Genomic DNA, 14,197 nt, shown 5'->3' with positions numbered 1-14,197 from the left:
CTGAGAGCACACTGACACCAGGGCTGAGAGCACACTGACACCAGGGCTGAGAGCACACTGACACCAGGGCTGAGAGCACACTGACACCAGGGCTGAGAGCACACTGACACCAGGGCTGAGAGCACACTGACACCAGGGCTGAGAGCACACCGACACCAGGGCTGAGAGCACACCGACATCAGGGCTGAGAGCACACCGACATCAGGGCTGAGAGCACACTGACATCAGGGCTGAGAGCACACTGACATCAGGGCTGAGAGCACACTGACATCAGGGCTGAGAGCACACTGACATCAGGGCTGAGAGCACACTGACATCAAGGCTGAGAGCACACTGACATCAGGGCTGAGAGCACACTGACATCAAGGCTGAGAGCACACTGACACCAGGGCTCTTAATATATGCAATTAATTTTAATTAATACTTAGTACTGTGCGCTGGTGTCAGTGCTCTCAACCCCCCAGTCACCTGCACACCCCCCAGTCACATGTACACCCCCCAGTCACCTGCACCCCCCCAGTCACCTGCACATCCCAGTCACATGTACACCCCCCAGTCACATGTACCCCCCAGTCACCTGTATCCCCCCAGTCACATGCACACCCCCCAGTCACATGCACACCCCCCAGTCACATGCACACCCCCCAGTCACATGCACACCCCCCCAGTCACATGTACACCCCCTAGTCACATGTACACCCCCCAGTCACATGCACACCCCCCCAGTCACATGCACACCACCAGGCACCTGTACCCCCCCAGTCACCTGTATACCCCCCAGTCACATGTACCCCCCAGTCACATGTAATCCCCCCAGTCACATGTAATCCCCCTAGTCACATGTAATCCACCCAGTCACATGTACCACCCCCCAAGCCCATGTACCTCACACATAGCAAGGCTCTGTCCCCTCACAGCTCAGTCAGTCGGCTGCACACAGACAGGCTACAGCGTACTGGAATTGGCTCCGCCTCCACCACGGAAGCCCCGCCCTGGAAGGAGGGTGGACTCCGCGATCCTGTACTGAGGTGCTAGCTGTGCCCTTGCACAAGATATCGGCTGAAAGGACGGACAGGATTTGCTGGTGGGTGGGGCGGGGCAGTTGACGGTCTCTGTGTGTGTGTCTGTTGGTGTTCTGAGGAGAAGGACACCTGCTGTTCCAGTGGAGTTTTCTTGAGGTGGAGGTGGTGGAGGGGTGGAGACTGGGCAGTGCCCTGGTGGGACGGGGTGTTACAAAGCAGAGAGGAGGCAGACTGACTGTACTCTGAATGAGGCGGCACGAAGCTCCGCTGACTGTACCTGGGACTGATGTAGTATGAGGAAAGCCAGAGGCGGTTCTTTAGGCAAAGTAGGCGGTGGCGAGGCCCCTGGGAGGGCGAGGCCTTAGGCGACCGCCTACTTTGCCTAATTAGAGAGCCGCCTCTGGCAGAGGGGTATGCATTTGCCCTGTTGCCTGGGTACATAGGCTTTACTATTTTCTCACTGTGCGTTTGTAGTTCGTCAGTGAGAACAGGGGTTAAATTCTTTCTTGAAATGTAGAAAATTGTTCTTGGATACAAAGAAACATTTACAAACCATTCCAAGTCTTTGCACAGGTGTCCAAACATTTCAGAACATTTGTTGAACAAACAGTAAAATGCAACTGTGTAAAATATGGATTTTGCCAAAGAGGAACTGCTTGTACACCTTGTACCCTGTACCTTGGCACAAAATGAAACTCAAATTAGTATAAAAATCTCTCCTATAATCCCAAACCCTCACTCAACTCTAGTTTCAGGTACAAGATCTGTCAGGCTACTCGAATATTGGCCTTCGAACCTGAACCATAACCATAACTTCCATAACCATGAATAAAATCGTCATTGTCTTGATCTTGAGTGCTATGGTAACTACAGGTAAGAAATACTTATGGCATAAAATTGTATTTTTTTTTTTTAATTTGCGTTGCTCCATTGTACTAAACGTTTGTATTCTAATACAAATTGGAAGTAGTAAATTGGAAGCCACAGAGTGTGTGAATCCTAACAACGAACTGGTCTTATTTACTCCAATTGTGTCTGTTAACCCTTTCATGACTAAGCCTATTTTTTGACATTTGGTGTTTACAAGTTAACCCTTTCATGACTAAGCCTATTTTTGAAATTTGGTGTTTACAAGTTAAAATCCGTATTTTTTGCTAGAAAATTACTTAGAGTTCCCAAACATTATATATATATTTTTAGCAGAGAATCTAGAGAATAAAATGGCGATTGTTGCAATATTTTTTATCACATGGTATTTGTGCAGCGGTGTTTTAAACGCAAATGTTTGGAAAAGGGAAACTTTCATGAATTTTAAAAAATCCAAACAGTAAAGTTACCTCAATTTTTTTGTATAATGTGAAAGATGATGTTACGCCGAGTAAATAGATACCAAACATGTCACCCTTTATTATTGCACGCACTCGTGGAATGGCGACAAACTACGGTACCTATGAATTTCCATAGGCGAAGCTTTAAAAAATTTTTACGGTTACCAGGTTTGAGTTACAGAGGAGGTCTAGAGCTAGAATTATTGCTCTCTCTCTAACGATCGCGGTGATACCTCACATGTGTGATTTGAACACCGTTTACATATGCGGGCGCGACTTCCGTATGCATTTTCTTCGCTGCGCGAGCTCGCGGGGACAGGGGCACTTTAAAAATTTTTTTTTTATTTATTTTATTTATTTTTTTACTTTATAAATTGTGTTTTAAAAAAAAAAAATTTTTTTTTTACTTTTATTGCTGTCACAAGGGATGTAAACATCCCTTGTGACAGTAATAGGTGGTGACAGGTACTCTTTATGGAGGGATCAGGGGTCTAAAAGACCCCCCCATCCCTCCTTTACACTTCAAAGTATTCAGATCGCTGAAAACGGCGATTCTGAATACTGTGTACTTTTTTAAATTCTGTGCCATTGGCAGCCGAGTAAACGGGAAGTGACGTCATGACGTCGCTTCTGCGTTTACAACGAGAAGGCAGGAACAAAGCCGCCCACAGCTTTGTTCCAGCCCGCCTCCAGCCGCCGAAGGCACACGATCAGACACTGGGCCTCCCGATCGCACGGGAGGCCCGGTAACAGCGGCGGGAGGCGGCGGGAGGGGGGATGTCTCCTCCCGCTCCTCCGGTATAACAACCGAGCGGCTTTTAGCCGCATCGGTTGTTATACTCGGGTAGCCGATCGCCCGCTGTAAACAACGGTACTGGGATGATGCCTGCAGCTGCGGGCATCATCCCGGTATAACCCTGGAAAGCTGAGTACGCATGTCTGCGTACGGTCGGCGGGAAGGGGTTAAAATCCGCATTTTTTGCTAGAAAATTACTTAGAGCCCCCAAACATTATATATATATTTATATATATATATATATATATATATATATATATATATATATATATATATATATATATATATATATATATATATATATATATTTTTTTTTTTTTAGCAGAGAATCTAGAGAATAAAATGGCGATTGTTGTAATATTTTATGTCACACGGTATTTGTGCAGCGGTGTTTTAAACGCAACTTTTTGGGAAAAGGGCCACTTTCATGAATTTAAAAAAAAACAAACAATAAAGTTAGGCCAATTTTTTTGTATAATGTGAAAGATGATGTTACGCAGAGTAAGTAGATACCAAACATGTCACGCTTTATAATTGCACGCACTCGTGGAATGGCGACAAACTATGGTACCTAAAAATCTCCATAGGCGACGCTTTAATTTTTTTTACTGTTACCAGGTTAGAATTACAGAGGAGGTCTAGTGCTAGAATTATTGCTCTCGCTCTGACGATCACGGCGATACCTCACATGTGTGATTTGAACACTGTTTACATATGCGGGCGCGACTTCCGTATTTTCTTTGCTGCGCGAGCTCGCAGGGACGGGGGCGCTTTAAAAAAAAATGTTTTCTTATTTATTTTATTTATTTTTATATTCATAAATTGTGTTTAAAAAAATAATTTTTTTATCACTTTTATTGCTGTCACAAGGAATGTAAACATCCCTTGTGACAGTAATAGGTGGTGACAGGTACTCTTTATAGAGGGAAGATCCCTCCTTTCTGAATACTATATATTTTTTTTAAACTGGCGCCATTGGCAGCCGAGTAAATGGGAAGCGACGTCATGACGTCGCTTCCGCGTTTACAATTAGGAGGCTGGAACAAAGCCGCTTATGGCTTCGTTCCAGACTGCCAGTAGCCGCCAGAGGAGACGGATTGGTGATCAGGCCTCCCGGTGGATCGGGAGGCACGGTAAGAGCGGCGGGAGGCGGCGGGAGGGGGGACGTCCCCTCCCGCTCCTCCGGTATAACAGCTGAGCGGCTTTTAGCTGCATCGGTTGCTATACTTGGAAAGCCGATCGCCAGCTCTAAAAAACAGCACCGGGATGATGCCTGCAGCTGCAGGCATCATCCCAGTATAACCCCCGAAAGCCAAATACGCACATATGCGTACGCTCAGCGGGAAGGGGTTAAATATATAATTGAAAGCATTTTGCTAAAACTATTTATAAAATGCAACAGAATACCAGTTGATTCTGCCAGAGATACAGAGCTGATAATATTTTGAAAGGTCAGTTACTGAAAAAGAAGTTTGTTGATAAGCAATTTAACCCTAAACTTATAGAGAAGGTCCATCAAAAATGTCTTACTGGTCCATCCAGGGCTAACAATAAAGACACATGGCCCCAGATGGATGTTAAAAGAGAAGCATGGGTTTCACAAAAAAATAAAAATCTATACCCACTTAGGTGGATGCAGCTTTGGTCCAATCCTGCATCTGTCCATCTCCAGCTCTAAGACCAAGAACTGGGCAATCAAACAATACTTTAGCAAGCTTTCGAATGAACTGCACTCCTATGATCCATAGGACAAGAACAGCCAAAAAAGCTTTGGATATACTTCTCAGATATTTCAAAACACATAGAACAGAGGGAGTAGTCTATGCCCTCCAATGCCCATGCCAGATCCAATATATTGGAGGAACCAAACAACCAATGTGTATGAGAATTAGGGAACATGTCCAATACATTAGGTTACCCTAAGCATAGCATCTCAAACCATGATGCAACTCATTACAATAAAGACTTCTCCTCCCTAATTTTTTGGGGAATTTAAAAAAAAAACCTATTGGGAGGGAAGTAATAAAATAATCACTCTTAGCCAGCGGGAATCTTTTTGGATATATGAGACCCTTCATCCGCTAGGCCACAATATTGATTTTGGCATTAATTGGTAATTATTAGCTTAGGTTATCAATTTTATCATTTTTTGTCAATATGTAATATTTAGTGTGTCACGTATTATTATTTTCCTCATCTCTCTCATGTAATTTTATTATATTTTTAAGGTAAACATTGTAGTTGATTATTAGTGAATTTTGGGGAATCATTTTTGAGCTGCACACTTAGTGACATCATGCTTGTCGATTTTACTTATCTTGCCTTTACTTTTTTACCCTGTATTATTTTTTACTCTACACTATTATTTCTTTAGCATATTCCAATCAGAATGTAATACTCAATAGGATCATTTTAAATAAGATATCTGGTTCATTTATATATATTTTCACATTTACATTAATTCTGACCATATGAATGTTTTATTTTTGTTTCATTTCCTAGACTTTGTTTCATTCCAAATTAGTTTTTTAATGAATTTTGACAAATTTGTTAATTCGTTAATATCCGAATTAACGAAAACCCATTTAACAAACTTTTCTGAATATTCATAATTTTGAATATTCAAAAATTCGCAAGTTTGAAAAAATTCGTAAATTTGGAAATTCGAAAAAAATAAGAAATTCGGAAATTCGAAAAAAATTGTGAATTCTGAAGAAATTGGAAATTCGAAAATTCCAAAAATATCAGAAATTCGGAAATTTGAAAACCTGAAAAACCAAAAAATTCGAAAATCTGAAATAACTAACTAATAACTTAATTAATAAATTATAGGTATTGGAAATTCCTTTCAAATTTGGCTGTTAGTGAATGTAAAGAATACAAATTTATCCGAAGTTATGAATTATCCGAAATAACGAATGCCATATCTAAACGAATGGAACATTACGAATTAATAATAATAAATTACAATAATAATAATAAAATGTTTTATTATTATTATTATTTATTATTAATTTGTTCCGTTCCATTTGTTTAGATGCAGCATTCGTTATTTCGGATAATTCGTAACTTCGGATAAATTGGTATTCAGTCACTAACAGCCAAATTTGAAAGGAAATTCCTATATAATTTAATACTTAGTAATAGTTAAGTTATTATTAGTTAGTTATTATTTCAGATTTTCAAATTTTCTGGTTTTCGAATTTCAGGTTTTTTTTTTATTTTCCGATTTTTTTTTTTTTGAATTTCAGATTTTCCAATTTTTTTTCGAATTTCCAAATTTCCGAGTCTTTTCGAATTACTGAATTTTTTCGAATTTACATTTTTTTCGAATTTATGAATTGCGATCATAACAAATGACCCGAAAAACTGAAAAAAATGAACCAATTAATTTTTCGTCAGTGCACATGTCTATTATTTTACCTTAAAATTTTTGATTTCATATATATAACTATGCTACTGATCATGTCTTAGCTTTGCTCCATACCATACTCTTATTTATCTGATCTCATAAGCCTTTGGTTATTTTTTTTTATAATAATATATTTTTATATAAGTAGTTTTACATTTTTTCAAATTTTTATACCTATTCATATATATTTCTTACACATTTTATATAATTTTTATAACACTTTATTGTTTTGTTTAATAAAGTATTGTTCACTATTAAAGTAGTATTAAAGTTTTGTTCTCTTTTAAATTTAAAATAACAAACATATTATATTTACCTGCCCTGTGCAGTGGTTTTGCACAGAGCAGCTCTGATTCTCTTCTTTCATGTCCCCCATAGGTGCTCCTGGCTCCTCCTATTAGGGCAGTGCCCCAGAAAAAGCTGCTTGCCCTGGGGGCACCTCCTGAGCCACTGTTCTATGCGTCCATAAGACACTTAGAGCCGTGGCTCCCCCCCTGCTCTCTCCCCATTGGCTCACGCTGCTGTCTCACCCAATGAGGAGGGAGAGTCCCGGGCAGCCAAGGCTATCGTGAACATCGCCAGATTGGAGGGGGCTCAGTGGATTTGGGGGGGCACTGCACGCAGAGGTTTTTTACCTTCACTCATAGAAGGTAAAAAACCTTCAGCCGTTAGAACCAATTTAAGTACATTTTAAAGCCTTCACTTAGACATTTAATGATTTCTAGGATATATATTTTATGTGAATTTTTAGACATTACTTTATATTATATTTGGTGCTGTGTAGTTCAGTTAGTATTGTATACCATTGTGTTATATTCCTTTATTCACAATCTTCTCTTTTTATTAAGTTTGATGGTATGCTGGTGCTTGTAGTCTGCTTTGTAAATATCATTAAAGTGATACTAAACACACCCAGTTTAATTGATATTATCCCTTCTATTCCTGTATATGGATGATGGCACTGTAATTATTTTAATTAAAAAAAATCTAAGTACCTTTTTCCTAATCAATGTACAGCTATCACATGCCCCACATATTTCCCAGCCTGCCTGCAAGGAAACATAAGCTTCTAGTCCTCCGCTGCTGGTCACATGTTCAAAATAAAAAAAACAGCCTTTGGAATACAGAGTAAAAATAAATAATTAATATCAATAAAACTGTTATAAATTGTCATACAAATATAATATTTGAAATCAAATCTTCATTATTTTTTGGCAATTGGTGTAGGTGGATTTCTGCCAGTCATAGGCTGCATCACGCCTTTCTAGCTTGTGTCTTAGAATAAGAGGGAGGTGAAGCCTCCATCAATCTACATGTGATATCCCAACCCCTATTGTGTTTAGCTGGTTAGTGGGCATGAAGGAGGAGAGAGGGAGTGGGCTGTCATATACCACTGTGTATATGCCCACGTGTGACTCTATAGTCACATGGACTGCTCAGATGTGATAGGGAGGAAATGCTCAGCGTAGAATCTCACTGATAAACAAGCATGTGCATGAGTTGCCAACCATGCTCTTCAAAATCCCTAGCAGAATTGGGGACTTGAGCAGAAGGGGGAGATAGAAAGCAGCAGGATGAACCAGCTTTTTTTTTTTTTTTTGCAGAATACAGAAAGTGAATCTCATAGTGACTGAGTGACTATGAACAGCATGTAATACACTGATACATTGATAGTTTTTTACGATGTGGGTTTAGTGACACTTTAGGTCCCACTTGCAGTGCTCTCCCCGCTCTGCTCCTTTCGCTGAAGCTGTGCTTATAAGCTGGCATATTCTCCTTTGGGCAGGTTTGGCAAAGGGGGCTGTGCTCCTGAAATATGTTGCCACCCGCCCTTTCCCGAGACTCTGTGCTATACCAGGTCCATGCAGTGCCGTGGACACCGCCAGCTGTCATCCTCCAAAGCAGCCAGAGGGACAAAAGGAGGGAGGTAGTAGTTAGATGAGGAGAAGCAACAGTTAGCTGAACTGATAACTTTGCCCTGAATGGGAAAATAACAGATTTTTCACTTTAATTCCATCATGTTGTCTTTTTGTATTTTAGGGCATCTCAAAACCATGTGCAAAAGGTGTTGGAATCTTGACTCAACTGAATGCAGCACAGAAAAGGATACAGAATGTGATGGAACCAAGTGCATGATGCTGTCAGAATACTACAATATCAGTAAGTATGGGGGAACTGCATGCTGATATATACTATGTTACCAAAAGTATTGGGACACATGCCTTTACACGCACATGAACTTTAATGGCATCCCAGTTATAGCTCATAGGGTTCAATATTGAGTTGGCCCACCCTTTGCAGCTATAACAGCTTCAACTCTTTTGGGAAGGATGTCCACAAGGTTTAGGAGTGTGTCTATGGGAATGTTTGACCATTCTTCCAGAAGTGCATTTGTGAGGTCAGGCCTCTAACCTCTCTAGGCCTCTAACCCCTGGCCTCCTTTCCTCTCTAGCTTTCCTCATCCCCTCCCTGGCTCTCTACTCCTCAGGAGCATTTTCTTCCTTCCCTAACACCACTTTTCTGCCTATCTTCTTCCTGGTTTCTGATCCATCTCCTCTTCCTAGATTTGTATAGGCTACAAATTGTACCATTGTATGGATATTGGTGGGCCTAGAGGATACCCCGCTCTTGCGGGAACCTTCCCAGGACCACTTGGCCCCCAAGGCTTTAAAAAGGCCTATACTCTGCTATTATATCAGTTCTTGTTTTCATACTGCTGCAACTTGTTTACTTTTGTAAGCTAATTTTTGTTACTACTGTCAATTACTAGAACTGATCCCCTGTATGGCTCTCTCTGCAGCAGCTGAAAGCTGACTTCTTCTCCTCTCCCTCCCACCAGCTTTTAGCTGCTGCAGTGTGAGCCTTGCAAGGGATGGGTTCCAGTAATCGCCCCCCTGCCGCACCAAACACTCTCCTTGGACACCAAACATTTCCCCCTGCTGCCCAGGCCCCCATGTGTACCCCTGCCACCACCACCGTGCCACCTGCCTCCGTCTCCTCCTTCCAACTGGCAGATGCAGGGATGCCATAGGATCCCTCAGGATGGAGGGTCCGGTAAATGTGTCACGTTTACCAGCCCCTTCCTTTCCTTAATGAACACAATGAGTGATCGGTAGTGATCACTCACTGTGTTCATTCATAACTGATAGTAAACTGTCTTTATTTGGGATGAGGGGGCTGACAGATTGGCTATATGGGGCCCCGTGGTTTCTCACAGCAGCCCTGGGTGTGGCTAACACCATTTCCCCTGATGAGTCACAAGCCTGTAGCTTGTCAATCATCACCTGGCCACACCTAATCCTGTCCATTGCTTTATATATTGACAGCACTGCCTGTGTTGTTGAAACCCTCCCATCGTGAGCATAGTGCTGTATCTGGGTATGGGGGGCATGTGATACACAAAATGTAGGAGGATTCAGATCAGTGAGGGAAGGTAAAGGAAGGTTTTTGGACTTTTGGAAGGATTCCTTAACACCTAACTAAGCTTCCTTACCCACACAAACTTAACTACACTTAGCCCTTAAGCTTAACACTTATCAATGAACCTGATCCTGCTTAGCTCTTACCTCAAACCTATTGGGGTTGATTTACTAAACCTGGAGAGTGCAAAATCTGGTGAAGTTCTGCATAGAAATGAATCAGCTTCCAGTTTTTTTTTTTTTTGTCAAAGCTTAATTGAACAAACTAATGTTAGAACTTATTAGGCTACCATGCACAACTGTACCAGATTTTGCACTCTCCAGATTTCGTAAATCAATCCCATTGTGTTACTAAAGCTAACCCTTACACTCAAACGTTACTATTTAACCAGCCCCCTAATGTGTAACCTACCATTTAGCCCCATAAACACTAACCTTGACCTTCACCCTAACCACTAAGCTGGAAAACATTTCTCGATCTCAATTAAGTCCAACAAGGTGTATGCCACCTCATGAACTTATCTCTTTGATTTACAATTACATTTTTACTGAGTGCCAAGAGCATAGCTTTTGCTATATTTTCTCCGTCACTGGACCTTCTGGTCTCAGCTCTACAACTGCATAGTCACCTGCAGCCACTGTGGCTTCCTCTCCTCTTGCCCAGTCACAGAGAACATTGTATTATATTAGCCTATTCACAAAATAAAAAGCCTTCTGTGAATGAACAGCTGAGTGGAGGGTTGGGAACAGCGGCGGCCAGTCCATCATTTTTTTTTTGGAAGCACATGATTAGAGCCTGAGGCTCTGATTGGCTTCAAAAAGGTCAAACTCACACAATATTCGCTATGGTCTTCCGCCTTCTCCTCCCGGCCAATCAGAACAGGAGGCAGACCTTAAAACCAGATTAGCTGGGAGGAGAAGCCAGGGAAGCCATGACCATATATCGGCTGAGTGCAGACCTGGCGGGGGGTTTGTTTGCCGCCCCTCCCAAAAAAAAAAAGCTGCCACTGGGTGGGAGAGTTGCTGTTATATAGAAGGCAGCATCTCTTCTGTTTTTTTTGTCAAAGCTTAATTGAACAAGCTGATGTTAGAAGTTAATTGGCTACCATGTACAGCTGCACTGGATTGTGCATTTTCCAGTTTTCATAAATCAATCCCATTGTGTTACTAAACCTAACCCTATCAGTCAACTGTTACAATTTAACCAACCACTAATATTTAACCTAACGTTAGCCCCATAAACCCTAACCTTGACCTTCACTCTAACCACTAAACTGGAAAATGTTTCTCAATCAGTGGCTACAGACCCTGATCAGTGTATTTTGGCAATAGCACAATGTCCCGACAGGGGGGCATTCCTTCAGGGGAATCCCATCCTTTGTTCAGGCTAAAAAAAATACTAACAGTGTATAGCCAACTTTAGATTTACCTAACCCATAACTATATCCCAAAATCAGATTTAACACTTGCATACTTATCTTATCCAATGCCAGTTTTTGTCCACCCGTCATTTCTTGTAATACAAATGTTCACTTTCATGCTTTGTGATATTTTTTTCAGGCAATGTGATTTATAATAGTGTGAAAAAAACGTGTGCAACGGATATAATGTGTGATAATTGCTTCTCCGCATCAACAAACCATGGCTTCAGCCTCCGAGTCAGTGGTGAATGTAGGGAAGGAGACAACAGTAACGCCGAACTGGAGTATAAGGGTGAGTTTATTTATCCTTGTCTGTGAAAATAATTATAGTTTCATTGTCTTCCTCCTATTTTTTGAAGCAAAAAAGAAGTGCAGTAATTAGTTTTTCATCACTTTATGTAAAACTAAAATATTCATCATCTTCAAGGACGAAGTCTACATCACTACAGGGAAAGTGATGAATTGTTACCCATGAGCAACTATGCTGAGCAGTTTATACAGATAAGTGCATGCAAAGGATTTTCTGTTTGAAGCTAGGTGAACCTAGATAGAGCTTCTTCAGTTGAATTAATCACTAGCAAGCAAGAGTATGAGCATTAGCCAGGTAGCCTGACCTAAAACAAGATTGCATCTTAAACTGAAGTTCAAAAGGTGCGCCAAACTGTTTTCCTATACAGTACCCTATTCCATCAACATCCACCACTGGAGGTTATAAGCTGAGGACAACTAGGTGAAGAAATACCAACTGACAGAAAGACATACCTGGGAACTTGCCATAGTCAAGCCAGCAATGTTGGCTTTTCTTGCCAGCTCATTACTGGCTGGGCTCAGTTCTCCAGCTCTCTGTAATGCTCAGCATCCTTTGACTAAACATTGTAGGTAGTGGTTGCTTGGATGCACAGATGCCAAACTCCAAGAGGTGGCAAGGTGCAGGCGGTTTTACATGGTATCCATCCAATATTAGTCTGAGAGCAGGACATGTGTGCAGGACCAGGCAGGTGTCATCACACAAGGTCTGCCTGGAAGTTGAACTCCCCATACTGCTGCGCCAGAATAAGGCTTAATGCACACTGGTTTAAAAAGTTAAAAACTCACCTAAGCTGCATTTTTTCAACCAGTTTAGGTGGGTTTAGCAGCATTTGGTGTTTGGGTGTTTAATTTTTTCATTAGCCGGAATTGTAATTTATTCTGGCCATTGAAATGAATAAGTCCCTAGCAGTGTTTGGAGTTTTTTTTATGCCCAAAAGCTTGAAGAATCAGCAGAAGAATTGCATTCGGGAGAGGAGAATTTCACTGCCTCTAAATTCTGCTGCTCCTAAACTTTGGCAAAAGCCTATGTGTGCATGGACACCCCATCATAAAAAAAGGCAAAAGCTTGTATATTTGAATTTAGGAGCAGCAGTGTGTCCCAGGCTAAAGTGTTCGGGTTTGGCTTGAAGTAAAGGTGGCAATCCTAAGCCTGACCCACCTCTACGTGGTGCACCAGCCCAAAACCAACCAGATGATACTGGCTCCACTCTGCAGCATTAATTCCCTCTACTACATGACCAGTGTAGGCACTAATATCCCCAACTTCCATCAACCACTCTTTATTAACTAATCCCCTTTTTCCCCCTTTCTTATCTATAATAAATTAGACCACACACACAGGAGTTGTTTTGGAGTAAAAAACTGGCCATAGCAGCCTCCTTTATTATAAAACCAACTTTTAAATAACTTTTAAATAACTTTTTTAATCAACATATGTACAACTATGTACAACTTTTTAACTGACAGTTCTGACACCTCCCAATCTTTGGTCTTCTGATGGCACTCCAAACTTCACATCCTCCATTACAAAAACTTCTCCATCACCATTACACTGCGGTACCATAATTTTACCATACCAGGCCTCCAGCCGTATTAAACAGCTCGGTGACAACACCCTTCCCGCAGTGTAAACATTTGTCTTCCAGCCTAGCCTTCCGCTGTAAGAACACACCAGAGGGGCATGTAATACTGAAAAGCCCCCCACCATTTACCATCACCTCTGTTTATTTTGTACCACCATCAGAGACCAAAGATGCCGCCACAGCCCGCAAGGATGACCCCTTAGTCTTAAGGGCATCTCCACACCCGCAATGCCCTCTCAATGCCATCCTGAAGGCCGAGAGCCCAAAGATCAATGCTTACTGCGGTAAGGTGCACCCCATCTCCCCTTAGGTACATCCCCACGTTAACCTCCAACTCCGTGTGCCTCACTACCAATCCCCCATTGTTAACAACAAATTTCCCCACGCCTTCTTCACTTTGATTCGTGCTTTGTTGATCCTAGTTACCGATCTCGCCATGCGCCATGACGTCCGTGCCACTATGTCAGACCATACTATGATCATTCCCGGGAAGGCCACCCGAAGTGCCAAAAAATCGCACTTAACGGCCGACACCAGTTCCCTGGTAGATCGGACCCCCAGATCATTGCCTCCTGCATGTAAAACTAAAACATCCGGGGGCCTTCTGGTCTGACGTCCCCCCTTTTAGCACCCCAGAAAACATAGGAGTGCCCTAAGATCCAGACGAGGCGTGGTTGACCGCCATCTGCAAAGACATAACACAACAGAAAACAAATTGAAACATCTGAACTTCCCCCACCCCTTTCGTAACATACATGTACTCATAATATACCCTCATTTCAGTAAATTGTTGGGGTTTTTTTTGTTTTTTTTTATACATCATCCAATGACAAATGAGGGCGCACATAAGACTGAAACCTCCTGGATTCCCACCTCCCAATCCTCTTAATTGCTGCCTCATCCAACC

General features: G+C 41.8%; 1 protein-coding gene across 3 annotated transcripts in view; it reads left to right on the top strand.

Moving 5' to 3' along the window:
- Positions 1 to 1,737: 1,737 nt before the first annotated feature.
- Positions 1,738 to 14,197, top strand: part of LOC141110621 (uncharacterized) — a 36,595-nt gene continuing 24,135 nt past the window's right edge. For all 3 annotated transcript variants that reach the window (XM_073602062.1, XM_073602061.1, XM_073602063.1), the window contains exons 1-3: positions 1,738 to 1,895; positions 8,599 to 8,718; positions 11,538 to 11,690. In XM_073602062.1, coding sequence (XP_073458163.1) covers positions 1,847 to 1,895; positions 8,599 to 8,718; positions 11,538 to 11,690 — 322 coding nt within the window. In that variant the 5' untranslated portion in view covers positions 1,738 to 1,846. The remainder of the gene's footprint in view (positions 1,896 to 8,598; positions 8,719 to 11,537; positions 11,691 to 14,197) is intronic.

Source organism: Aquarana catesbeiana, linkage group LG10, assembly GCF_042186555.1.
Source record: "Aquarana catesbeiana isolate 2022-GZ linkage group LG10, ASM4218655v1, whole genome shotgun sequence".
Taxonomy (NCBI): domain Eukaryota; kingdom Metazoa; phylum Chordata; class Amphibia; order Anura; family Ranidae; genus Aquarana; species Aquarana catesbeiana.
Note: the sequence above shows the minus strand (reverse complement) of the source record. Positions and strands in the feature narration are given on the sequence as shown.